Genomic DNA, 25,430 nt, shown 5'->3' on the forward strand with positions numbered 1-25,430 from the left:
TTAGATATCCAAAACATCGATTAGACTCGAAAATGCACATTCAAATAGTCTAAAGGCATCAAAAATTCAAAAACTAACAAGTCTTGAATCAAATACAACATAATAAAAGCAAATTTGCAACTTCTTCTTATAGATAATGCTCCAAGCCTCCAACATCAAGTCGTCTCTCCAATACGAACACCAACCATGTAAAGGCTGCAAAAGACGATCAAGACGCTTCAGCAAGGAGGGTAAATAGATGACACTCTGTACAAGATCAACCACAAAAAATCAAAATACTGCTCACCCTCTGAATTTAGTACCGAATTTCTAATAAACTAGAATAATGGATTTATGTCCTAAACTTGAAATTAGTACCTCAATGTAGCAGCAGGCCTCAAAATCTTATTCAGGTCATTCTTACCATTGGCATAAATTAGTTATAAATCTATATTCACATATATGATCAATACTCGTCTTAGTTTTATATGCTGAAATTAAACCGAACATTCAATAAAGTTCACCAACTCTCCAGTCAAAGAGCTTATCAATAAGCTGCTCTATAAGCAATATAGGATGGAATATATAGAAGCAATATATATATATAAGCTGCTCTATAACTATAAGCAATATAGGATGGAATATATAGGATGGAATATAGCAATAAAGTTCACCAACTCTCCACGCTGCCTATAAGCAATATAGAAGTAGAATGGAAACATAATTTACAATACAAGCAAAAAAATGTTACATTTAACAGGATGATAAATAAATACCATTGCAAAGGTTTCTTCTCACTCTCAAGAAATGGGAAGCATAATCTCCAAAGGTTTCTTCTCACTCTGTAGTATAAAATAAGATAATCAATTTAAGTTAAAATAAATTTAAGAAATCATAAAATATTAAGAACATAACTCACTTTGTTCTTTCTCTTCACACCATGAAGACTACGACACCAATCTCCTCCATAAAATATTATTGCATTGGGCATTGTTGAGGAGACTTCAGGAGGGGAGAATGCCATTATCAACTGAAAGAGTTAACCTTATTAGATTGATTTAGAGCAATTGACACATTTAATTTTGGGCTTATAAACAACAGCAATGAAGTTCAATGAAGTTCAGCAGACAGCAACAAATAATGCTAACTTCAAAACACAAACAATCACTAACATATGCTTTCTGTCACAAAAGCTGTAGTGCAGAATAATACAGAATTAGCTATAGACTATAGTGTAGAATTAGTAGAATTAGCTATAATGCTAACTTCAAAACACAAACAACAATCACTAACAATCACTAACATATGCTTTCTGTCACAATCACTAATTTGATATCACAAAAGCTATAGTGCAGAATTAGCAGCAAAAAAAAACAGAAACTAAGATTTCTATCTATTTGGACATGAATCCAACAAAAAACAGAAACCACAACCAAAATTTAGAAAATAGAACCTGCTGCACTGCTGCTACTGTCGCGTCGAGGAGGGCAGAGCCGTCGCGGCGTCGCTGCTGCTGTCGCGGTGGGCTGGGAGATGGCAGTCAGAGGAGCAAGCTCGATCCAGATGAGCAGAGTGAACGGAGATGACAGTAGGCGACGGTAGAAAGGTGTCTGGTGGCGAGAAGAAACGGCAGGAATGGTGGATGGAGGTCGTGCTGCTTGTGCAGCGCAGAATCGCACTGAACCGTGCGTGCTGCACTACTGCTGCTGTTAAGCTGTCCGGACCTTCGCCGGAAAGGCCGAGCCGCCGTCGCGTCGAGTGCCGGAGTGCGTGTCACCGGCCAGCCGAGAGAGAGAGATGAGAGATTGGGGGTGGGCGGCGCCAGCAGCTGGTGTGAGTTAGGCTATTAGGGTTTGTGTAATTCAATTTCAAATTCACTACTTGTTAGAATGGGCTTAGGAATTGGGCCATCTTTGTGGGCTTTGAAATATATTTAATTTTGGGCTTATATATTATATATTATATATATAATTATTTGAGCTCGATTATGCTCGCGAGCCTAACGAGTCGAGTATCACGAAACTCGAACTCGGGCTCGGTACCAACTCGAGTAGCTCGAGCTCGAGCTCGACTCGACTAACATCGAGTCGATTTCGAGTAATCTTCGAGCCGATCCCGAGTAGCTCGCGAGCTAGCTCGACTCACTTACACCCCTATGCCTGATCCTACCCGGCACGCGACCCGCGCTCCTGACCCTACCCAGTCCGCCCAATTAAGGGCAAAAACGTCCCAAAGCTATAAAAATGGCCAAAATTTATGTTTTTTCAATGAGTGTCCGTAATTTGTGTTTTATGATTCATTTTGGCTATTCCAAAATTTTACTCTTTTTAAAACTGGTCTCATTAATTATTTAAAGTTCTACTTATCTTCATATATTGTTATTAATGGACTTAAATGCATCTATATGAGTTTATTAATTATCACTACTTTTTTTGATTTGTGAAATCTTTCTCTATTCATCAAGCGCACAAGTAAATTTTTTAAAACTCTACTTTATTGAATAAGTATTTTTGTGGATGGATAGATAATTGATCATGAAACTCTGGAACATGTATAAGGGCAGACGCAGCGTTGCGAAATAATGCGTCTCGAGCTGCCCTCTTTTACCCCCTCCTCCCGATTGTCGGCCCTCCACCTCGTGTTGAGCTCTTGCTGGTTATGTAATGGCGAGTGCCTTAAGAAAAAATCGAAATTCAATTTTTAACGGATTTTTTTAATTAATGTACTGCATATTTATTTATTTATTTTATATACAAATACCGCACTTGCCCATTTTTACACCACAATTCATGCATTCCCTCTCCATTTTCTTTTTTTTCTTCTTCATTATTCTACACTTTTTTCATCCTAATTTTTCTTAAAGAAATGGAGGGTGACTTCAACAATTGCCGGAGCAACCAACAAAATTCCTCGATCCAAGGCTCGAACACCTTCAATGCGGGTCTTGAAGTCATCAACTTGAACGGCACTCATTTCGTTCAAGATTATGATGTATCGTAGATTCAAATCACTCAACAAGCTCACGAAAGCTATCAAGCTAACTATGGGGCTCCATTCAAATATTTTCAAATTTGGTGAGTTTTTCGTGAATTTCAACGTTTCGCATCGAGCGGCAAGGACATCCACTCTTCGAAGCATTCAAAAGGTTTCGATGGGGTACACAACAACATCCTCCGACTCGAGTATCACACTGTGAGGCCTATAAACCAAAAGGCGACCAAGAAGATAAGGGGAAATGCAAGAATGTTGAGTCCTCGACGCAAGGGGAAAAGGAAAAGTACTACGCTACAATGGATAGAGTCGCAAAAGGCATCAAGATTTTCAGCCGGACTCAACGCGAAGCTCTCGACCTCCAAATTCTCCAAGTGGACAAATCTAAATGGATGCAGAGGAATTGACCTTGCACAAGAGTCTCGTTGAGGAAGTCAAGAATTGCCGAGGATGAAACTATTTTTTTAAATTGTAATTTAAATCTAGTTTAAATTATTGTAAGAAATATTTTTTTAATGAAGAAATATTTTTCAAAAGACAATATTTCTTCATATTTGAAATTCATTTAAATTGAAGAAATATAAATGAATTTTTTAGAGTCAATTTTAGAGGTCTCTAATGTGAAAGATGCATGGCCTTTTAAGTGGGGTCCACCTTATTAGAGCCCTCAAGGGAGCTCTTGGGGCGCGGATGCTCTAAAGAGGCTAGAGTAGGCTCAAATTCCAACATGTTTGCAAATTATCAAGCTCGAGCTCCGCTTGAAAAACAAGTACAAAAACAAGTACGGACATATTTTATTTGCATTTAAACAATTTTCACAATAATTATTTTAGTATCAATTTTGGTCATGAGTCTTCTGACTTGACTCTTGAATTACACTTGAGATTTAGTGTACCATAATTGGCGCTTCATATTTTTAGCCCACTTTTATTTTTTTAATAATTTTTTAAAATATTTTTTTCTCCAATTTTGATTTTGTATTCTTTAATTTAGTTTTATAGTTATTAACTATGATCCATTTATTCAATTAGAGTATATAATTGTATTTTGTCATTCAAAGTTATGGTATATAATTTTCTTAAATTTCATTTTTTGTAAATAAAAATGTCACGACCGGCCCTTAATTAAGAATAATTAAGCCGGGGAAACCGTAACTAAGGGAGGGGGGATTAGAAGCGGGGTAGAAAGGGGAATAATTAAACAAGGAAGGATAGCATTTCATCATTGTTAACAACGTGGATATTTATAATATAACGGAGATTTAGTCGTATAGACTCAAATAACTAGTAAATTCGGATAACTCCGACTTATCCAAAATAACATAAAACTTCTGAGTACGCAGCGGAATAAGGTTCTGATTACATGTATGAAGACATGTAACCCTAGAGTTCATTAATATATAATAAGACAAAAGAGTCCCGCTCGTCACTTCATCACCATCAGCAGCTGCTCAACCTGCACATTTAGAAATATATGCAGGGCTTGAGTACAAAAGTACTCAGTGGGCACGTATGCCTAAGTATAAAAATACATGCTTCAAAATTGTAAATTGTCATGCCATCATAAACAGTACAGCAAGGGAGTTTTTCGCTAAAAGGCCCAAGCTTACTAAATTCATTTGTGATTCTTAAAGTTCGACTGCAGTCTAAGTTCTCTTGTAATCTATCATATCTGGAACTGTGTGCCGGAGAGGTGGCCACCTCTCACGGTCACTTGACCGGCCAACCCGCTAGATGACTCACGGTCACTGGTGTACACTAGCCCTGGCAGGATAGCTATCAACTGCTCAAGACCCGAATTCGATTACATGATAAAAGCCACATCAGATAGATATCATACCGAAATTGAAATATTTTATGGCAAGACAATATTTGAAATAACTTCAATTAATTTAGTCATGAAATAACTTGCTTGAACGTAACATTTAAACTCATTTGATATATATGAAAGTAATGCCCACCTGATAGCAAAGCTTTGCTACAGATTAGTGACTCCTTGATGAGCTCTTATTCTTGCGCTCGACCTTTAATCCGGGAAAATAACGTAAGACTTTAAATCGAGGAAAAATTCTCAAATAAATGAGAATGCGTAATTTAACTATGCATGAATCTCGTATGCATGAACTATTATTCTGAGATAATAATCAGGGAATTTCTATTGTTAATCCAAGCTATCGGATTTAAACAAAAGCTAAGTCTCGTCTCATGAAGCCGGATAATTAACAAAAATTAATCCGTTCTCTTCGGGGTGTTCTAATACGTCAATTAAATAAACCCTGCTCCTCGTAGTCAAAAGAAAATAAATAAATACTTCAGATTATTCGCTTTATAACCTCATAATTAATCGGGCTTAATAAATAGGAATAAATAATGTTATAAGATTAAATAATTAAAAGGCTCAACATAAGGCAGCCTAATAATTAATTAAGTAGAAGTGGCTTGAATAATTAACATGAGAGGCCCAATTGAAATAATTCATCGGCTCAAGTAATTAAATAAATCTTGGCCCAATAAATAAATAATTTGATTAGCTGGGCTCAATTAAATAAATCAAACGAGGCCCAACGAAGATAATATAACAGCCCAATTAAAATAAAATAAATGGGCTTTAATTTAAATAAATTCGGCCCAATGAAATAAATAACAAAGCCCAAATGAAAATAAATAACAAAGCCCAAATCTATCAAAGAGAAGGCCCAAGTCCTCCTTATCTCTCCCACTCGGTTCACTCTCTCTCTAAATTCTCGTTTCTCACTTTTTTATTTCCAAATACGTTCTCTCTCTCTCTCTTTCAACTCAATCTCTCTCTTCTTCTTCTCAAGGTCGACGGCCTCTTCTTCTCCGGCCACCTTCTCCGGTCGGCGTCAACTGCCGACGTGCCTAGGTCCGGCGTGGCCGCACCTACCTCTCAGAATCAGTCGAGAGCTCCTTCTCTCTCTAAATCAGTCAAGGTCTCTCCCTCGATTCAGTCGACATCCGACGCCGCCGCTTCCTTCTCCGGCTGTTCGAGTTGCCGGCGTCCATTCTTCGACCGCGCCGCCTCCTTTCTCTAAAACCCCTCTTGCTGACAGTTCGTCCAAGGCGAGAAGGGCGAGCCCTAATTCCTCCCCAAATCAGAGAGCGCCGCCGCCGCTTCGATCTGCCACCGCCGCGGAACCGGCGAGTACCACCGCTGCTGCTGTGCGATTTCCGGCGAGCAGGGGTCCGCCGTTGTTGCTATCTCCGAAGTCGGTGGGTTCGAGCCGTGCTCTGCCGCTGCTGGGTTCTGGAGGAGGAGGTACGCCGCCTGCTGTTGTTGTCTCTGGGAAGCTCGCGAATGGCCGCTGCTGTCACCTGATTTCCGCCGAGCCCCGATGCCGCTGCTGCTACTGGAAGGCCGGCTTCGCCGTTGCTGTCGCTGTTCCCGGCGAAGGGTGTCGCCTCGCCTACTCCTCGGCGCCGTTCAATCCCGATTCAGAGCAAGGCAGTCGGCCCTATTTCTTAAGCTAAGTTCTCTATTTTCATTCTTCTTCTACTTCAATATCTAGTTGTTAAGGGCAGAATACTCATGATTTTGGTTTTATGTACAGTGGTAATATCTCAATGAATGAATCATACTACTTCTGTGAAACGCCATAAATCATGTATTCGCATATGGTTTGCTATGTCTCTCTGTAGTATGCTTAATCCTATATTTCTGAACCTTTAATACATGAAGCATGCTCTGTTGGGGTGTAAAATGTGTATATGAAAGTAGTGAACTGAGATAGCATAAAATACCTTGAGAATGTGTTGGTGGCTGCTGTTATTATTGAATTCAATGGGGAATGAACTGAAATTGCAAATGTTGTTTCCTCAACAAATGCAGAAAGAAGCAAGTATGGAATGAAGAAAACTTAGGCCAAGACTCACCTCTCGATACTTGGCAGTTGGCAGCAGGAATTAACTTCTCTTCATCTCCCTTGCTGGTGATTGGTGTATGAGAGAAGGAATGAAGTGTTAGGCTGGTGCTTTAATAAGTGAGTTGTTGGCTGTAAAGTCAAAAGATTGGAGATGGTGGTTGGCTGAGTTGAAGGGAGGAGCCGATTGGTCTTCTCTCTTTTTTCTTCTTTTTACTCTCCCGCGTTATCTCCCGCATGCTTGTAGGTATGTAGCTGTAGTGTTTTGTGATAGTGATAGGTTTTGATTGTAAGTAGGGAATAGTGGTGATGTAAATAATTTCCTACAGTCATTGTGTAAAGTTGTATCTGAAAATCTAATTTCTTTGTATCATCGCATATCTATAAAATTGGTTCTAGGTTTTGCTGAATAATTATGCTTCGATATAACATCTCTACGAATTAAATAACTAATTTAACTCGTTCTCATTAGTCGGAACTAAATCACGACTTTCAAGTAACTAATAGAAATAAAATCTCTATCGCATATAAAATAACAACTTTAACTTGACTTTGCTAAGTCAATTATAAATCTGAAAATATAAATTATTGACTGGCTCAATAATTTATATTGCGGTTTTTCTCACTCGAGTTAACAAGCACAACTAAAATAATAATAAGCATAGTACACATACAATTTAGAATCATAGCTGAATTTTAAACATAAATAATTACTGTTTTTTTTTATTAATATTATTAATAAGTGAAGGATGCAACAATAATTATCGCATTACTGGTCTTAATCATAAATAAAAGAGCGGGCTACTACAAAAAATTATGTATAATTCATAATATTATAATAAATTTTATTATTATAAAAAATATTATTAAAATTAATAAATATAATAGTAACATAGTAACAATACAAAATTGTAGGACACTAAATCTCATTTGAATTGAATTGAATTGTCAACTATATCAAGAGAATCTATACTATATTAAAAAAGAAGTTTTCAATTTCACATTGATTTCAAATCAATTTCAAATGGGCTAATTCGCTCTAAATCCTTAAACTATAGTCATTTTCCATTTTTTCCCTCAAACTTTGAACTTCCAACAAAAAACCCGCAACTATTGATTTTTCCTAATTTTCCCATGACGAATTTTTCGGCCAATTTCGAGCACACGTGGAATCAGAATTAACTAACGTGGACACGCCGTATACTTAATAAAACGACGTAATATCTAATGTACATAAACGACGCCGTTTCTCGCTTGTTCTTCTTCAATTAAAATTAGGGCTCGCTCACGTAAACCCCCATTCAACAAATCTCATGAATTCCTTGAAATCTTGCAAGAATCTTTCCCAACTCCATGGCAGATGTTGGTGCCGAAGTTTGCCAAAGCGGACAAGTTGATTTTCAGATTCCAATGCTGCGCCGAGAGCAATATCTACAATTTCTACAGCCATTTCGAGTCAGGACACATGAACTGCGTGGGGTCGTCGCATGGTTGGGTAATTTTTCTGGAAAATGAAATTCAGGATCGGACGGATGGCGGTGTGCACCTGTCATATTCGATCACTCGCCGACACGTAAAGCTTCCTCCTCTTGACACAAGCATGGAGAAATTGGCCAGAGTCACCCTTACCGGGAGAGAAGGAAAGGCCTTCATAATTTCCGGTGCGAACCAGAGGTTGGCCTTCTGCGATCCTCAGCGTAGCCGCGAGTGGACCGTCTTCGGCGGCGATGAGCCGTACGAGAGCGCTGTGTATTCAATTAGTCATCGGCGGCTCTTCTACATCACATCTAGCTTCAAATTGGAGGCGTTGGATGTGGAGAAACGCCGAGATTCATTTAACTTCGTCTCATCTTCTTCTGCGTTGTGTTTGCAGAAACTGAAAGGACCGTTCATATTCTTACCGCCTTTAAAATGTCCCAAGGTAAAACGACATCGTTTTGGGTGATTTGGCATTAATTGAACACGTTGGCGCTACGTATTGCCACGTATTAAGTGAATAACGCCACATAGGAAAATTCCGACTTCGGATTTGGCCGGAAAATCCGTCATGGGAAAATTAGGAAAAATCAATAGTTGGGGATTTTTTGTGGGAAGTTCAAAGTTTGAGGGAAAAAACGGAAAATGACTATAGTTTAAGGATTTAGAGCAAATTAGCCCATTTCAAATTGATTTCAAATCAATTTCAAAATTGAGTGGCAATTTTGTAGTTAGAATAAAATTGAAGGTTTATTTTCAGCTATACATCTTTTTTTTTCTTTAACTTCTTATTAATTTTCTATTTTATTTCTTTTTTAAAATTGTCGACTAATTATAAATTATTTGATATGCATATCAAATTAAAGCTCATCAAATTAAAGATCATGACAAGAGCTTTAATTTGATATATGTTATGTAAATATTGGATTTAAAATATAAAATTATATTTATTTAAAACTTAATTAAATTCTCTCTCCTCTCTTTTTTTTTTGAATAAATCTATATTTTTTCAATGATCTTTTAACTTATATTGTTTTTTTTAACAATATCAATTTTTATTAATATGAATTATTCTTTATTATTTTTATATTAAACTAAAATATATTTATCTTAAATTATAGTATTTTTAATTATATTTAAATTTTTTATATAATAATCAATTTAATATCTATTTTATATATAATAAAATATAAAACTATTTTCCGTGTGTTGCACGAGTGCAAATGCTAGTAACAATTAATAAGCCGGAAAAGAAAAAAATGAAAGAAAAATAATTGGAAAATTAGGAAAAGTAAAAATTGATGGCGATAATTTATTAGTGCCCCAGATTTGTCAAATTTTAGTGGCCATGCAATTTTTCTGTGTATACGTTGTCCTCGTAATTAGTTAGAAGGTGTGGGGATGTTACTTGATGTGAATAGAGATATGTGATTATAGTCACTTTTTCCATTTTGACACTTATATTTAGTTCATGTTTGGTAGGAGTAATAGGGTTTTTTAAGACGGTAACTTAGATTGATTTGGAAATTAGGACAATAATTTTTGAATTTATAAAAATAGGACACTAAATTAATAAACGTTGCACTCGCAGGACATTTATTGGCCAATTATAAAATTTTCAGACTTTTCCGCACGGACCAAGCACATGACAACCCGCACGGAGGGGTTGATTATGTGGCACGCACATCATTTTTACGGCTCTAGATAGGATGTCATGTGCTTGGTCCGTGCAGGAAAATCCAAAAATTCGATAATTGGTCGAGAAATGTCCTGCGGGTGCAACGCTTATTACCTAATGTCCTATTTTTACAAGTCTAAAAATTATTATCCTAATTTTTATATCAATCTAAATTACTGTCCTAAAAAACCCTATGAGTCTATGACTCTATTTGGTAGGGTGGTTAAGATGAAGCAGGATTGTTTAAGATTGATAAAATCAATAAGGGATGATTAATACTTAATATTGAGTGGATTTTTAAAATGGCCACTTTCATATTGTAAAGATAAAAAATGTCCACTAAAATAAAAAACATAAAAAAATGTCCACTGTTACCAAAATACCCTTCACATTAAAAATTAAAAAAATGTCCACTTTACATCACCCTTTAAAAAATCCCGCAATTCACAACCAGTGTGAATTGAGAATTCACAACCAGTCGAATTCACAACCAGAATTTTTTGTTTGTGAATTCACAACTAGTCGAATTCACAGCCAAAATTTAATTCACAACCAGTCGAATTCACAACCAAAATTTAATTCACAATTAGAATTTTTTGGTTGTGAATTCACAACAAACGAATTCACAACCAGATTTATGTTGGTTGTGAATTCACAATCAGTCGAATTCACAACCTGAATTTAATTCACAACTAAAATTTATTTTGGTTGTGAATTCAAGTAGTTGTGAGTTTGAGTTTTTAAAGTTTGAATTTACAATTAAAACTGTAATTTATTTTGATTGTGAATTTATAGATTTGGTTGTAAATTCAAGAATATTAAGTTGTGAATTCATCGAGTTAGTTGTGAATTCAAGAACATTAAGTTGTGAATTCATCGACCTGGTTGTGAATTCTTAAATCTAGTTGTGAATTCATAAATGTGGTCGTGAATTCAAGAACATTAAATTGTGAATTCATAAATTTGGTTGTGAATTTAAGAACAATAAAATAATAATTATACAGCTCAATCAAATTGGTGTACAACACCAAAATACAACAACTCAATCTACCATCAATTGACTATACATCAGTGAAATAAATTTCCTCTGTTTTTTCACATCTATTTCGCATTCATCAAGCTAAACTAATTCACACATCATCTTCTTCCACAAATTCCCCAATTTCCTGCTCTTTTCCCCAATTTCCAGTCCTTGCAATTAAACTAACTTGAAGAAAGTAAAATTGAATTGAGGTTTAGATAAACAAACCATCCCAATTTTGAGTACAAGAGAAAGTAAAATTCTGAATCAAGATGAATACAATTGATTTCCCCAAAATTCTGAATTCTTGTAGTGCAACCTGCCTTCCCCTAAATCTCTCTATCTCGTCTCCTTGCCGTAGCTGCCACACCATCGTGGGCGTCGCGCCATCGCCATCGCCGCCGCCGCTGCCTCCCAGCCAATCGCCTCGCCCTCTCCGGACGACGGCGGAATCCGCTCCCAATTCTCGGATCTGAAGCACGGGAAATTGCAGCAGCAGCCACTGCCAAGGTCGAACGGAGGGGGAGGCTTCCGAAGGAGCGTCGAACCAGGGAAGCGGCGCGTCGGACCGGGGAAGGTGGAGCGTCGGACCGGGGGAGGCGGCGCGGCGGAGTCAAAGGTGCCGCGCCAGAAGCGCGCTTTCTTCCCCGGCGAGTCAGTACTGGCGGAGCAACGCTGCCGCGTGCGCGGCTCCCTCCGTCTCAGAACAACAGTGTAGCGGTGGTGGTGGGCGGCAACTGTGGAGCGGCGGCGAGGACGAGAAGGAAAGGAAGAGGGAGAGAGAGGGAGAGAGAGAGAGAGAGTGACGTGAATGTGAAGAGAGAGAGAGAAATGAGTGGCCATTTTTTCAAATTTTAAAGTAAGGGGTATTTCTGTCTTTTCAATCAAAAAGTGGACAGTTTTTATTATTTTTATCTTAGTGGACAATTTTTATCTTTACAAAATGAAAGTGGATAGTTTTATATATTAACTCCTTAATATTTGTGTTTGGTATCTTAGATAAAAAAAAAACCTAATTAGCGTGAAAATATCGTTTGGTATACTAAATAAAAATCAAGATAAACACATAATTAATATGACTATTTTATCCCTTCTCTTTGCCTTCGGAATGTTGGGCAAAACGCTGCTGTTATAAATCCACGACCACAACTCACCACTCAACTCATTAATTCTCCGACATATCCAAATACATCAAATTCGACTATCTTGAAAGTTCGGTGAATGTTGGGGCAGGAGCTTCTTCTTCTTCTTGATTAGGGCTGTGTGGGAGCTTCTTCTTCTTCTTGAAAATTAGGGTTTGGTGTAATAGGCAATTGATCTTGTTGAAAAGAAGTCGTAGAAGTAGTAAGCAAGTGATCAATGGGGATGTCCACTCCAAAGAGCCTCAATGTTTTAGGTTTTTTGGGAATCAGATGCTCATCTTCTTCTTCTTGGTGATAATTAGGGATTCTTGAAAACTCGTCGATGGTAATCATACCTTGATATTGATAATCAGTTTGAGTGGACGAGTGGTCAGGATGCCTCATCATCGTTGTTGTTCTTCTCTCGCGATCGCTCATCTTCATATATTATATTTATGTATTTGAAGATTAATAAGGTGTATGTATATATAGGAGGAGAGTTTCCCTCTTTCAATAAGGAAAGGAGACCGAGATGCATGTTAATTAGAAGTAGTCTAATATTTATACACGTACTGATAAAATTAATAATTCAAATAGTAATTAATCATCTGTAATTCTGCTAATCTAATTAAACAAATGAAATTTGATGGATATATACGTTATACTTTTATTTCCTCTTTATAGTATTATTCAATTGTTTTTGTTTTCCCCTCCCTAAATTCATCCATCTACCGAGATGGCATGCATAAATGAAGACGATGCCTACTGGAGAATTTCTTTTGGCGGCGGCGACAGAATCCAGCCGCCAAGAAGCACCGGCGGGATCAACCCACTCTAGCAGATTTCTAACATGGAGCTCGAGAATCACATCTTCTCGGATTTCAAGAGGGTGTTGGCTTGGTTATGTTTACTAAGGTGGAATACTGAAATTTGTCCGGGCCTCTGTTACTAAACTTACTATGGAACTTGGCTACTAAACAGTTAAATTAACCAAGATACCTAAGCTATCTAGCATTATCAAGATACCAAACCTTTATAGTTGAATAGAGTAGTCAATCTATATAATATATTCCTCCGTCCTATTTTTATTGTTTTAATTTTCTTTTTTTATAGTGTCCACAAAAAATAGTCATATTTAATTTATAGACACATCCCACTTTAAATTACCTTTCATATATTCAATTATTTACCTATTCTACCATATGGTGGACCCTTTCTCCACCTACAATGCAATTAATTATTATTATTAACACCACCTCTAAGGTGAGACCTTTTCTCCGCGTATAATACTTTGTCACTTTTATTAAAACTCATGTCACTCCCTACTAGGACTATTTCTCAGGACGAAGCGAGTATAAAAAGAGAGTATTTTTCCTCCATTTTTTTCTCTTCTCTCCCACAAATTTTTATTACTCCTGCCGTCCATGATAAGTGTGGTCTTTTTGTCATTTTCGCATGTCCACAATAAGTGTGGTCTTTCCATTTTAAGCCATATATCTTTATATTTTACTTCATTCGCACACAATAATTACAAAAAGTTCATCTAACAATCTATTTATTTATTATCTAACAAATCAATTTTGTGGGACCTCACTACAAGAAACTGGGCGATTAGCGACGGAAAATTCCATCGCTAATCCCCAAATTTTCGTCGCTATTTTTAATCACCGACGGACGGCCGACGGAGGCCGTCTGTCACCTTAAAGCGGTCGCCAAACCGAATACCGACGGAATTTTGGTCCGTCGCTAAGTTTTCCGACGGAAATAACGACGGTGCGACCGTCGGCGGAAAACGACGACGAAGGCGTCGTCAGTCATTAGCGACGGAAACAGCGACGGAATTTTTCGTCGCTAAATAGCGACGGACTAAAATTCTGTCGCGGTTCGGCTGGTCCACTTTAGCGACGGGCGACGATTCCGTCGCTATTTGTCCACTCTATATTTAACGACAGACTTAAATTTCGCCGCTAATTTAAAAAAAAATTAAAAAAAAATTGTAATTTGCTCTACCCAGTTATCGACGTCCTGTTATACAATTTTATTCTACTATATTATCAATACACCAATCACCAAAAACACAAAATCAATCAAATATTAAAATTCTAAAATATCATTCACATATAGTCATAACATAACAAAATATTCAAGTGTTAAGAAAGAAATAATCAAGTATTCAAAGTACAGAAACACAACATAATAATCAAGACGAATGTCCGGTGGGTGGAGTGGGTCCCGTAGATCCAGGTGGAAGCCTAGCCAATATCTGGTCGAGCATACGCTGCAGGGCGTGCAGCAGCGCGGGGCGGGGCGAGCAGCGGCGCAGGGGCGTGGCGGAAACGGCGGCGTGGACGAGTCGCCGGGGGGGAGCACGCGGCGTGATGGAGTCGGCGGAAATGGGGAATCGGAGGGCGGAAATTTGGGAATTTTGAGAAATAGAAGTGAAAGTTATGTTGAAAAACTGAAGAAGGAGGCGCTGTCAAATTTACTTTTTTTTAGGGCGCAGCGACGAAATAGCGACAGAATTTTCCGTCGCTATTTAGCGACGAACGTGAATTCCATTGTTATTTTTAAAGGAAATATTTTCGGTTATTTAAATTAATAATTAGCGACGGAATACCGTTCGTCGCTATCTGTAATTTTAAAAATCGCGGAAATTAAAAAAAAAGAATAACGACGGAGAAAATTCCGTCGGTAATTTTCCATCGGCGATCCGTCGGTAATTCCGTCGGTAAATTCGCGGAAAGTATTCCCGGCAACACCCGTCGTTAAATCCGTCGGTAAATCCATCGCTAAGTATAGAAGAGTATTTTTGTCGTTAATCGATCCGTCGTTATTCGGTCGTTATTCTGTGACGGAATAAATTTCGTCGGTAATTCCGTCGATGTCTCTTGTCCACTTTATACGCATCTACCAATATTTTTTTAAAACTCATTCCCTCTCATTCACACCACACTTATCGTGGACGGAGCGAGTATTAATTATTTTCTCTTTTTTTCTCCTACCAATTTTCTCTTTATTTATTTTTTTAAACTTTAGTTGTTTTTTTCTTTCTAAAATCGTCAAATTTGATTCATGAAAAAATATTTAATATGCATGTTAAATTTAAGTTCATGACAATATCCTTAATATGCTATAAACCATCAAAAATGAATTTAAAATGAAAAAGTTATGAAAATTTTAAAATTTAAATATTGTATTTTCTCTCTCTTCATTAAAATTTTATAATTTTTTTATTTATATTTGTGTATAAAATTATTTATTTATATATTATGAGGCGTAATACATAATGTGTAATGCTATATAACTTTCATTATTACATAACTATAAGTATAATTATACTTTATACAAAGTTGAAATTTTACGTTTTTAAATTCAGAATTTTATTGAACAATTGATGTGAATTATTCTATGTTATTTTTAAAATATATTTTACATTTATTTATATATTAATTTTATTTAATATTTATATTTATTTATTTAAATGTGTCATTTAATTTGGATATCGAAATGATGGGTGTACTAGTTCGGGTAAATAGTGGGTGCTCATTTCAAATTAAACCCTACGACAAATCTATTATATAATAGGATTAAGCCTTAACCTATGTGGCATATCTAGAATCTCACCATTTCAAAATTTACCATATATAATCTTCATCATTTATTAATTAATTAACTATTACATTCCATATAAAGATTCATCAATTTTAATTAATTGATTTAAAAATAACAAAATACAAATGATTATTTTATTGTACGCATTTAAGCCGACTAGCCCGATGGGCTAGCCCGAAACCCGAACGTTTAGGTTAGGGTTGAAAACTTATAACCCGACAAAATCCCCAGCCTGATTAGCCCGCACCCGATTAACCCGAAACCCGATAGGACTGGCCCGAAACCCGGTGGGCTGGCCCGATTGACATATCTACTAATAATGCGTAGAAGTTTGTTGAAATTTTTTAAAGTTCCATACAAATGATGTTTACAAGTTAGTTATGATATTAGAAGCTCTAAATCATACAATCTCACAAGTCAAATTTGATTTTAAACCTCCAGAATAGTTATGTTAAAAAAATTGACGCATAAAAAGTTCAGTTTTTGTATTTTAAGGTCTAGACGAGATGATGCTCAAAAATCTGGAGTTCAAACATTAGATGTCGTCTTCCGAGCTTTAAATGATGATATGATCCTATAGGGTGGTTTAGACGAGATGATGCTCAGATGAAATAAAATCTTCAATATTGACATTTTTTTCAAAATATTATTAAATAAAAATCTATATAAAAAAATATTTATTATTCTAACAAAATGTTAACATTTAATTGAGGAATATGATTCAGATTAATATAATTTCAACTATATTACCTTAAATTAAATAAATTTAAAAATAATTTATATATAAATAATTATTTATACAAAATACTCCCCCGTCCCCCAAAATTATGCATGGAAGTTTGTAGTAATGATAGTGGAGAAAGGGTCCTACAGCGAGGGTATTGTTAAATAGATTATGAGTAAATAGTGTAAGTTAAAAAGATAAAATTGTAAAAATTATATGTGAGATAGTGTCTAAAAATAGGGTATGCATAAATTTAGGGGTCGTACCAAAAAAGAAAAGGTATGCATGATTTTAGAGGATGAAGAGAGCATCGTATAATTTAAAATAATGGGTTAAGTACCAAATACCCCCCAACGTTGGGGCCCCTATCGCGTATAGGACCCTATAGTCAGGGTCCGCGCTGTTTACTACCTCAACGTGGCTAAACCTAAGCAAATCCCCCCCCCCAACGTTGGGCCCCTATCGCGTATAGGACCCTATAGTCAGGTATTAAGTACCAAATACCCCCAACGGTGACTTAATGTAAGGGGTATTTGGTATTTGAGGGGGGGGATTTGCTTAGGTTTAGCCACGTTGAGGTAGTAAACAGCGCGGACCCTGACTATAGGGTCCTATACGTGATAGGGGCCCCAACGTTGGGGGGTATTTGGTACTTAACCCTAAAATAATTTTCCGGCGAATTTCGACGGGTTATGCACTAGTCTATGTAGTATAGCTGGAGAGAAAATATGTGGAATGAAGGGAGAAAACAGTAGACATTTTATATGCTCGATGAAGACGAGAAAGCATCATTTATTAATAAAGAAACAGAAAAAAAAAAACACAGAATTAATTAAGAGAGTTAATTGTTGTTATAGGTTCGGTGCAAATAATCAGCAGAGATTTGCATGATAGCGGTGAGAGGTTGAATGGAAACGAGGGCGGCAGCATTGGCGGCGGCCTCCTCTTTGAGCTCGTATTCTATTGTGGCTCGAGTTATACACTGCTTCTCATTCCCTTCCACCTCTCTCACTTCTAACCTCACCCGATACACCCGGAATCCCATATCCAGATACCCGCCTTCCACCACCTCCGTCTCCTTCACTCGTTTCTCCTCATCCACCACCGTGAATTTCTCCTTGTACGACTTCAATCCCCCCTCCATCCCTGTTTAATTCAGATCTCATCAATTCCATCGGATCGATACAAAAACAAATTAGGGATGTGGAATGTACCTGGAGCGAAAAACAGCTCGATAACTGTTCCGGCGCCGCCGTCGCCTTGGACGACGTCGATCTTGCTGATGAGGTCGGGTAGCGCTTCTTCCACGATTTTCGCAAGCTGGAGAGTGCCATACAGCTTCCACGCTTCGCTTGCTGGTACGTTCACCGTTTTCTCGTCGGAGATTGTTCCGGACATCCTTCTTCTTCTTCCCGCTTGCTGCAGCGGCGGAGGAGGAGTAGATATGAATCACGACTACAACTAGAGAGATAATAGGGGTATATATTTGCAAGAGTAAATAAAACGACAAATCAAGCAGGCGCAGCGAATACAATGCTGAAGATCCCTTCTCTGCTTCTTAATATATTTATCATTTTTCTGTATTAATAAAACAACAAAATTAGTGCTCCCAGCTTTGATAAATTCAACGTCTAACAAAGGTGGATTACTCGAGGTCGTATTTCATTCAATCCAATTATTGATCCCACCTACTTAATGGATATTTAATTATATATTATTTATTCATACATGAAATCATACTTTTTTTTTGTTTACAATTCAATACCTCTCATTTCTTTACCCGAACGTCCTAATTTAATAGAGCATTTTCCAAAATAGAAAAAATTAATATTACATAGTAATAAATAATTTTACATAATCTATTTAGTGTTATTAATAGGCAAAAATGTCAACATCCTTAAGTTTGATAGTAAAAATGTCATAAATTATACTCCCTCCGTCCCAATAATGAAGACACACTTCATTTGGGCACGGAAATTAAGGAGAGGTATATTAGGTATTAAAGTGTTGGGAACCACCTCTATTAGTGTAGTTGATTAGTTTTAATTAGTGTATTTATTTATTTCTATTTATTGTTTTAGTTGAATTTTAAATTTTTGTAATTTCATTAATTTCGAAAATTTTAATTAATTTAAATGAATTAAATAAAAAATATTGTCCAGAATTCATTACATTTCAGATTCAACCACCACCGCCGCCTCCGACAACCACCTCCGACACCACCGCCACCTCAGAAATTCAACCCCCAATTCATACCCAAAATCGACACTGCCGCCGCCTACGACAACCATCACCACCTCAGAAATTCAACCCCCAAATCAAACCCAGAAATCAAACCCAAAATCGAACCCAAAAATCGAATAGCGGCAAACCCTAGCCCCTAACCCAAAAATTGAATCGCGGCAGACACAGAGTCTAGGGAGAGAGAGATTAGCGAGAGAGATGAGGGAGAACCGAGAGGGGAAGAGAGAGGAGTCGGACAGAGAGAGATGCGAGGGAAAGAAGGAAAGCGGTCGCGGCGCGGCCCCAGAGCCGCCGTCGGACGGAGAAGGAGAAGCAGGCGGCGGCTGGAGAAGGAGAAGAGAGAGAGATGTGCGCGGTTTCAGACCCGACGTCTCGAGTGATGCCTCCGCCTCCCCAGAACCAGATCCACCACTATCTTCCTCTCTCAAATCGAACCTAGAAATTGAGGATGGTGGTTAGGCGGATCTGGGTTTTTAGGAGAATGAGAGGAAGGGCGGTGGTGGCGGATCTGGCAGAGGAAGGGCGTGGGAAGGGGCGCCGTTTGAGGGAGAATCGGAGAGAAAGAGGGAGGGGCTAGGGCTCGGCAGGGCAGCGGCGGTGATGAGGGAGAGAGGGCGCGATGAGGGTGGAAACCGCCGGCAGGGCGGCGGTGGCGGTGGCGCCAAGAGAGCCGAGAGAGAGAGGATGAGTGAGAATATTGAAGAAAGGGAAAAATGATTTAGGGTTTTATTAGACTTTTATACCCTAATTAGTGATAAATTAATTAATGATTGGTAAGCCCTAATTATTTCCATATATAGAAATGTGTCTTCATTATTGGGACAACCCATTAAGGAAAGTGTGTCCTTATTATTGGGACGGATGGAGTAAGACTATCTTTATCAACAACCTACAACAACCCAATTTTTAATAAAATATTTATTTCTCTCTCTTCCACATACACAACTTATAATTTAACAACCTTTATGTTTTATCAATAACCTACTACAACCTAAATACTTTTTCTTTTTTTATTATTTGTTATCATATTTTTTAATTATAAAATGCCAAATGGCATTATCCCATTTGATTGAAAAGGTGGATGACTTGGGTTGGTCTGCAATTTTTTTCACAATCGGTAATTCACTTTTTTAATATTTTAGTATTTTTTTGATTTAATGCTTTTGTCTTTTAGGGATGACCGATTGTCATTGGTTATGGATAAATGTAGTCTAAAACAAAATATTCTATGACCTAATTATGTGAAGTACCTATTTCACCATTTGATGTTGATGAGTTTGCTTGGTTCTTTGTGAAAGTCTTACACATTTGACCGATTTGACAGCCATCAGTTATAAAAGTCAATGATTTGATAGCTATCAGTCAAAAGTACATATAACTGGTGGGTGGCTAGATCATGTGTCCACTCGGGCGGACACATGATCTAGCCACCCAAATCATGTGTCCACCCGGTGAAATCATGTGTTCGTCCGGACGGACACATGATCTAGCCACCCATCGGTCACATGTATTCTTGACTGATAGCTGTCAAATCGTTAACGTTTATGACTAATAGCTGTCAAATCGGTCAAATGTGCAAGACTTTCACAGAAAACCAAGCAAACCTATCAAATCAAAGGGTATTTAAAGAATAGGGCATAGAATGCTTATGTTTATAAAAGAGGACATTTTTACTATAGAAATTAAGGAACATGACATTTTAAATTTTCACTCATCTATTTACGTCATATGTTATTGTAGCTCACGTATAATTACATCTCTTCTCATTTAAAAAAGAATATCTTCATTTTTTTCCTCCTAATTTTTTGACAAATATATCTTTAAAAAAATTACTTTCTCTATCATATTTTATTGTAATATATTCTCTTAACATTCGTGCCCAAATTTTATTGCCTATTAAATTGGGACGAAAAGAGTACTAATTTAAGTCATTAAGATCATAAATAACAACAGTCATCCCAACCATCTAACTCTTCAATACAAAACTTAATTTTTCTCTTTTATATTATCAATATTTATCCCAATTTAACCACATTTATTTTGAATTAATTTTCAATCTTTTTTATTATTGTCGGGTAGCATTCAGACTTCAGTTGAGAGAGAGGAGGTGGGGTTGGGACCAAATATTTCATAAATTTTATTAAATATAAATAATATTAAATTAATAATTTGTTAAAAAAATGGGTATTAGGGTATACCTGCATACCCGTCGGATATACTCAATACTCAACAATAATACAAACATAATACCCGAGCCCGTTCCGCAATCCCGATCTTATAAACTATTTTAAAAAGCTTATAAGATCAGCCAAACACCTTCTATGTTAGGTTGAGGAACTTATATATTGAGAAACTTATGAGCTTTTGAAACTTATAAGTTATTTAAAAAAAATTATGTTGAGAAAATTATAAGCTCTAAATAATATTCTCTATGTCCACGATATCGTTTTCACTTTGTGGACGACACGAGTTTTAAGAAAGTAGTGAATAGTAGTTGATAATAGTGGCTATTGCTATGAGTGGAGTTTGGGTACCATTATTGTTGTGAGTAGAGTTTGTGGACCTTACTGCTATAAATGGAAGTGGAAATGATATTGTGGACGGACCAAAATGACAAAAGTGGAAATGATATTGTGGACGGACCAAAATGACAAAAGTGGAAATGATATCGTGGACAGATGGAGTATTAATTATCTAAAAGCTTATTTTGTTAAATATTTTTTAAAAATTTATAAATTATTTAAAAGCTTATAAATTAAACTAAGGGATATTTGCCATAAAATACATGACTTTTTAACAAATTTTGATTTTTTTCCATGACATTTAAAATTCTAAAAAAAGAAACACCATCTTTAGATTTTTTTCTGAATTTTCCCACGGATATGAAATACTCCTAAATAGTAGCTGATTTTTTAAGACTTTTAACTTAAATTTTTAAAGGGTTAATTGTATGTAAATCCACAACGTATACACGGAATTGGTTTTTGCACCTAATTTGAAAAATCCGCTTTTAAATACATAACCTTTCGTTTTTGTCTCAAATTTATTCGATGATCGGTTTTTTCTCATGCCGGCGCCGGAATTGACACTGTGACAGCCGGAATTGATGAGGTTGTAGTCGAAAATTGACACCTATGCACATTTATTACATGTGGGAAAAAAAACTTTAAAAAAAAATCCATATCATCTTCTTCCCCAATATTCCATACTCCCAAACCCTAATTCCCTTCCCTCACTTCCAACCGCCGTCGCCGCCGCCTCCCCCATCACCACCGACGCCTGAAGCCCTTCAGATCGACTCCCTCTCTCTTTGGTCTCTCCAATTCGTGCCTTAGATCCCCAACTCATCGCCACCCTCTCTCCAATTCGTGCCACCACCACCATCGCCACCCTTTCTCCCAGAGCGGCGCAGACGATGGAATTTCAGAACAGGAATAAGGGAGTGGAGTTTAGGCAATGTTTGAGTGTTGCAGTCAATGAATCGAAAGGTAGTACGGCAGCGGCGAGCGAGGCGACGCCGACCGCGCCGATTCACGGACAGCGCAACGACGCGATGCGGCCTCACCGAAAGCCCTAAGATGAGACGGCAACGGCGGCGACAGATTCAGATAGAGAAAGGAAATTAGCTAGGGGCTCCCCACTTTATCTTCTTCAATGGATTGTGAGGGAGGAATTGAGAGAGGATGACAATGGACGAGACGGCCTAAGGCAGAATTGGGGGAGAAGGGCGGCGGGCGCCGTCGCCGGCGGCAGCGGGTGGCGGCGGCAGGTTGGGGGAGGGGGACGGAATTAGGGTTTGGAAGTATGGAAGATTGGGGAAGAAGATGATATGAATTTTTATTTTTTTTAAGTTTTTTTCCCACATGTAATAAATGTGCATATGTGTCAATTTTCGACTGCCGCCTCATCAGTTTCGGCTGCCACAGTGTCAATTCCGGTGCCAACATGAGAAAAAATCGATCATCGGATAAATTCGAGACAAAAACGAAAGGTTATGTATTTAAAAGCGAATTTTTCAAATTAGGTGCAAAAACCAATTCCGTGTATACGTTATGGATTTACAGGCAATTAACCCATTTTGAAAATCCAAAATATCTTCTTTTTAAATTTAAAAATTCATTGCAAAATTTATTTTTAATATGTTTTCTTCTTCATTTTTTATTGTACTTCTTTTACATTTTCCTTTTATATCTATTTGTACTTATTTTTTATTTTCTTTTTATTTACTCTATTTCTGTACTTATTTTTTTCATTTTCTCCTTTTTTTTAGAATTTATTTTTCTTTTATTCTTTGTTGTTTTTGTTTTGTACTTCTTCGATGCATAGTTTCTTTTTTCATTGTGATTTATATTCTATTTCTTTTCAATTTCTATATCGCTTTTTCTTTATCTTTTTCCTTTTGATTTCGTCATTTCTTGTCTCATTTATTGCGAGGGCAGCAAAGGAGGTTGCAGGCATCACGATTTCAGCGAAGACAACGTCGGCGATCCTAACGTTGCTAATGACAGGGAAGAGCGGCAGCGTGGCAAAGGTGGATACATGCACGTGAAGAACGAGCCTTGGCTTTATCTCGGGCCATCCCAATTAATAATCTGGGCTACCAAACATTTAGATAAGAGGTCCACCAAATCATCCACAAGCCTGTCCGAAGACATACAATCACCTTTCCCACATTTGTCGCACTATGTGGAGCCGAATTCTTCCTAACTTGATTCCACTTATTGCTTGTAACTTGGTCGTGCCCAGAACGCCATCGGCTGCATGAAGCTTCGGGTTTGCCCAAGTTGTATTGGCATCAGGCCAAATGCTTCGAGAATGTGATTGCACAACTCCTGTGCCCATTTTGACCTCACGATTTCATATGCCCATAACTTAATTCGATATGCCCAAACCAAAAAGGGAAAATTAACTAGGCATAAATGAATAAACAAAGGCAAAGGAAAAGAAAGAAACAAAAAACTTTGATTTATTAAAAACAAGGTCATAGGGAAAGCATCTCTGCCCAAAGCAAATAAAAATAAGAAAATACAAACTAAACTAAGCCATGGCCGAAGCCATGACTACCCAAAACTACTCTATGACTACATAGTGATAAGTGTGTCTAGCCTCTAAAACTCAAAAACTAACTGCTCTGGGCGTAGAAAAGTGCATCCTTATATAGAGTATGGAGTGGCTTGGGCCAAGTCCAGACAGATTAGGGCTTCTGGACGCAGCAGCTAGGGCTTCTGGGCACGGCGGCTAGGGTTTCTGAGCACAGCCATGTTCCTAAGATTTCTTTCCATATATACTTTAGCCCAAATCATATATGCATCCCATAACTTTGGCAAGTAAATTAGGGCAGATCCTCCTATGTATGGTAAGTGGATATCCGCCTTCTTCTTTCCTTATGTAGATGGGTGCGCTTTGTGCCCTTGTATGCCGGGTTGTGCCCCATAGTCAGCATCAAATTTCTGCACAGTTTTCGTTCGACCTTTGACTTGCGGTTGTGCCCTTGAACGCCAACTTTTTCCGATGTTACCTGGAATGCCAGATTGTGCCCCTGTCTCGCCGCTGTGCCTTTGAACGTACTGGATCCCGCACGGTACTTGGTCTGCGCATAGGAGTACAACTGCTGTGCCCATGAATGATCTCAACTTTGTGCCTCTTTTGCGGAATGCAGTATATTGTGCCCAAGATCTCGTCCACCTGTCCTTATGCCCAAAATGTGTCATCCCAAACACAAAAGACACAAAACAAACAAAAAGAAGACTCGATAAAGACCTAAAAGACACACAAAAAAAGCACGAAAAACGGGCTCGTCACATACTCATTTTTCTTTTTCAGATATCCGAAAATATAGGTCGATTTGTATAGTGCATTTTAAAATTATTTACAAATATATCTTTGTTTAATTCTTTGATTAACTCCGACTTTAATGTATTGTCAAATAATAAATATAGGCATATTAGGAAGTTACTTGTATAATTTTTTTTCCAATGATTTTTAAAATTCTTGTGCATAATTCAATCAACCTATATAATTGGGACGAATGAAGTATTTTAAAAAAATTATGAGTTGTATAATATACATCAAAGAAGTGCCTAAAAAAGTTTTAGAAAATCTTTCTTTCTTAATAGAAACATAAAATAAAAAATAAATGGATATTTTGATGGAAATTTTAAATAAAGCTAATAATGACCGTTGATATAAATATGTTGTTAATTAAGATATCGATCATTGATTCGACTCACATACAACTATAAAAAGTCACCTATATTTCAACAATTATAGTATTAGTGAAATTTATCTTATATAAGTTTAAATTTTCTTAAATATTGCTAATTTTATTATAGTTGTATAAAATAAAAGGATATTCAACTTTAAAAAGTATAGATTTCTTATACTTATAAATAATTTAGTTAAATAAATATTACCGTGCATCGCACGTGCAGCAAAACTAGTATAGTTATAAAGGCTACAAACTACAAATTAACTAGTATGTTTAGAACTACAACTTTATATAAGAGAGATTTCAACCACAAAGTTCCGTTTGCATTCAGTCAGTAGGTCTGATCCGGATGCATTATTGTGATCTGCCCGTTTGTTAGTTGATCCATCGCTTCCATAACACGTGCAGCCCTTCTTGGGGTAGTAGAAGAGCCCAATCTAAACCTAATGCTTATCCCTCCAATTTCTAGCAGCATTTGTAGTGCGAAGATGTCTGGTGT

General features: G+C 37.1%; 1 protein-coding gene and 1 long non-coding RNA gene across 2 annotated transcripts; both read right to left on the minus strand.

The window, feature by feature from the left end:
• Window positions 1-951, minus strand: LOC130993271 (uncharacterized). Its single transcript, XR_009091615.1, has 3 exons — window positions 899-951; window positions 756-821; window positions 1-195 (listed from the first exon to the last, which is right to left on the minus strand). It is a non-coding gene; the product is annotated as an uncharacterized LOC130993271 (long non-coding RNA).
• A 16,264-nt stretch (window positions 952-17,215) lies between these two features.
• LOC130993272 (norbelladine synthase-like) lies at window positions 17,216-18,138 on the minus strand. Its single transcript, XM_057918099.1, has 2 exons — window positions 17,694-18,138; window positions 17,216-17,625 (listed from the first exon to the last, which is right to left on the minus strand). Exons 1-2 carry the CDS (start codon window positions 17,875-17,877, stop codon window positions 17,321-17,323), a joined length of 489 nt encoding a protein of 162 aa, XP_057774082.1. The 5' UTR covers window positions 17,878-18,138; the 3' UTR covers window positions 17,216-17,320.
• Between the last annotated feature and the right edge of the window lie 7,292 nt (window positions 18,139-25,430).

Source organism: Salvia miltiorrhiza, chromosome 7 (genome assembly GCF_028751815.1).
Source record: "Salvia miltiorrhiza cultivar Shanhuang (shh) chromosome 7, IMPLAD_Smil_shh, whole genome shotgun sequence".
NCBI lineage: Eukaryota > Viridiplantae > Streptophyta > Magnoliopsida > Lamiales > Lamiaceae > Salvia > Salvia miltiorrhiza.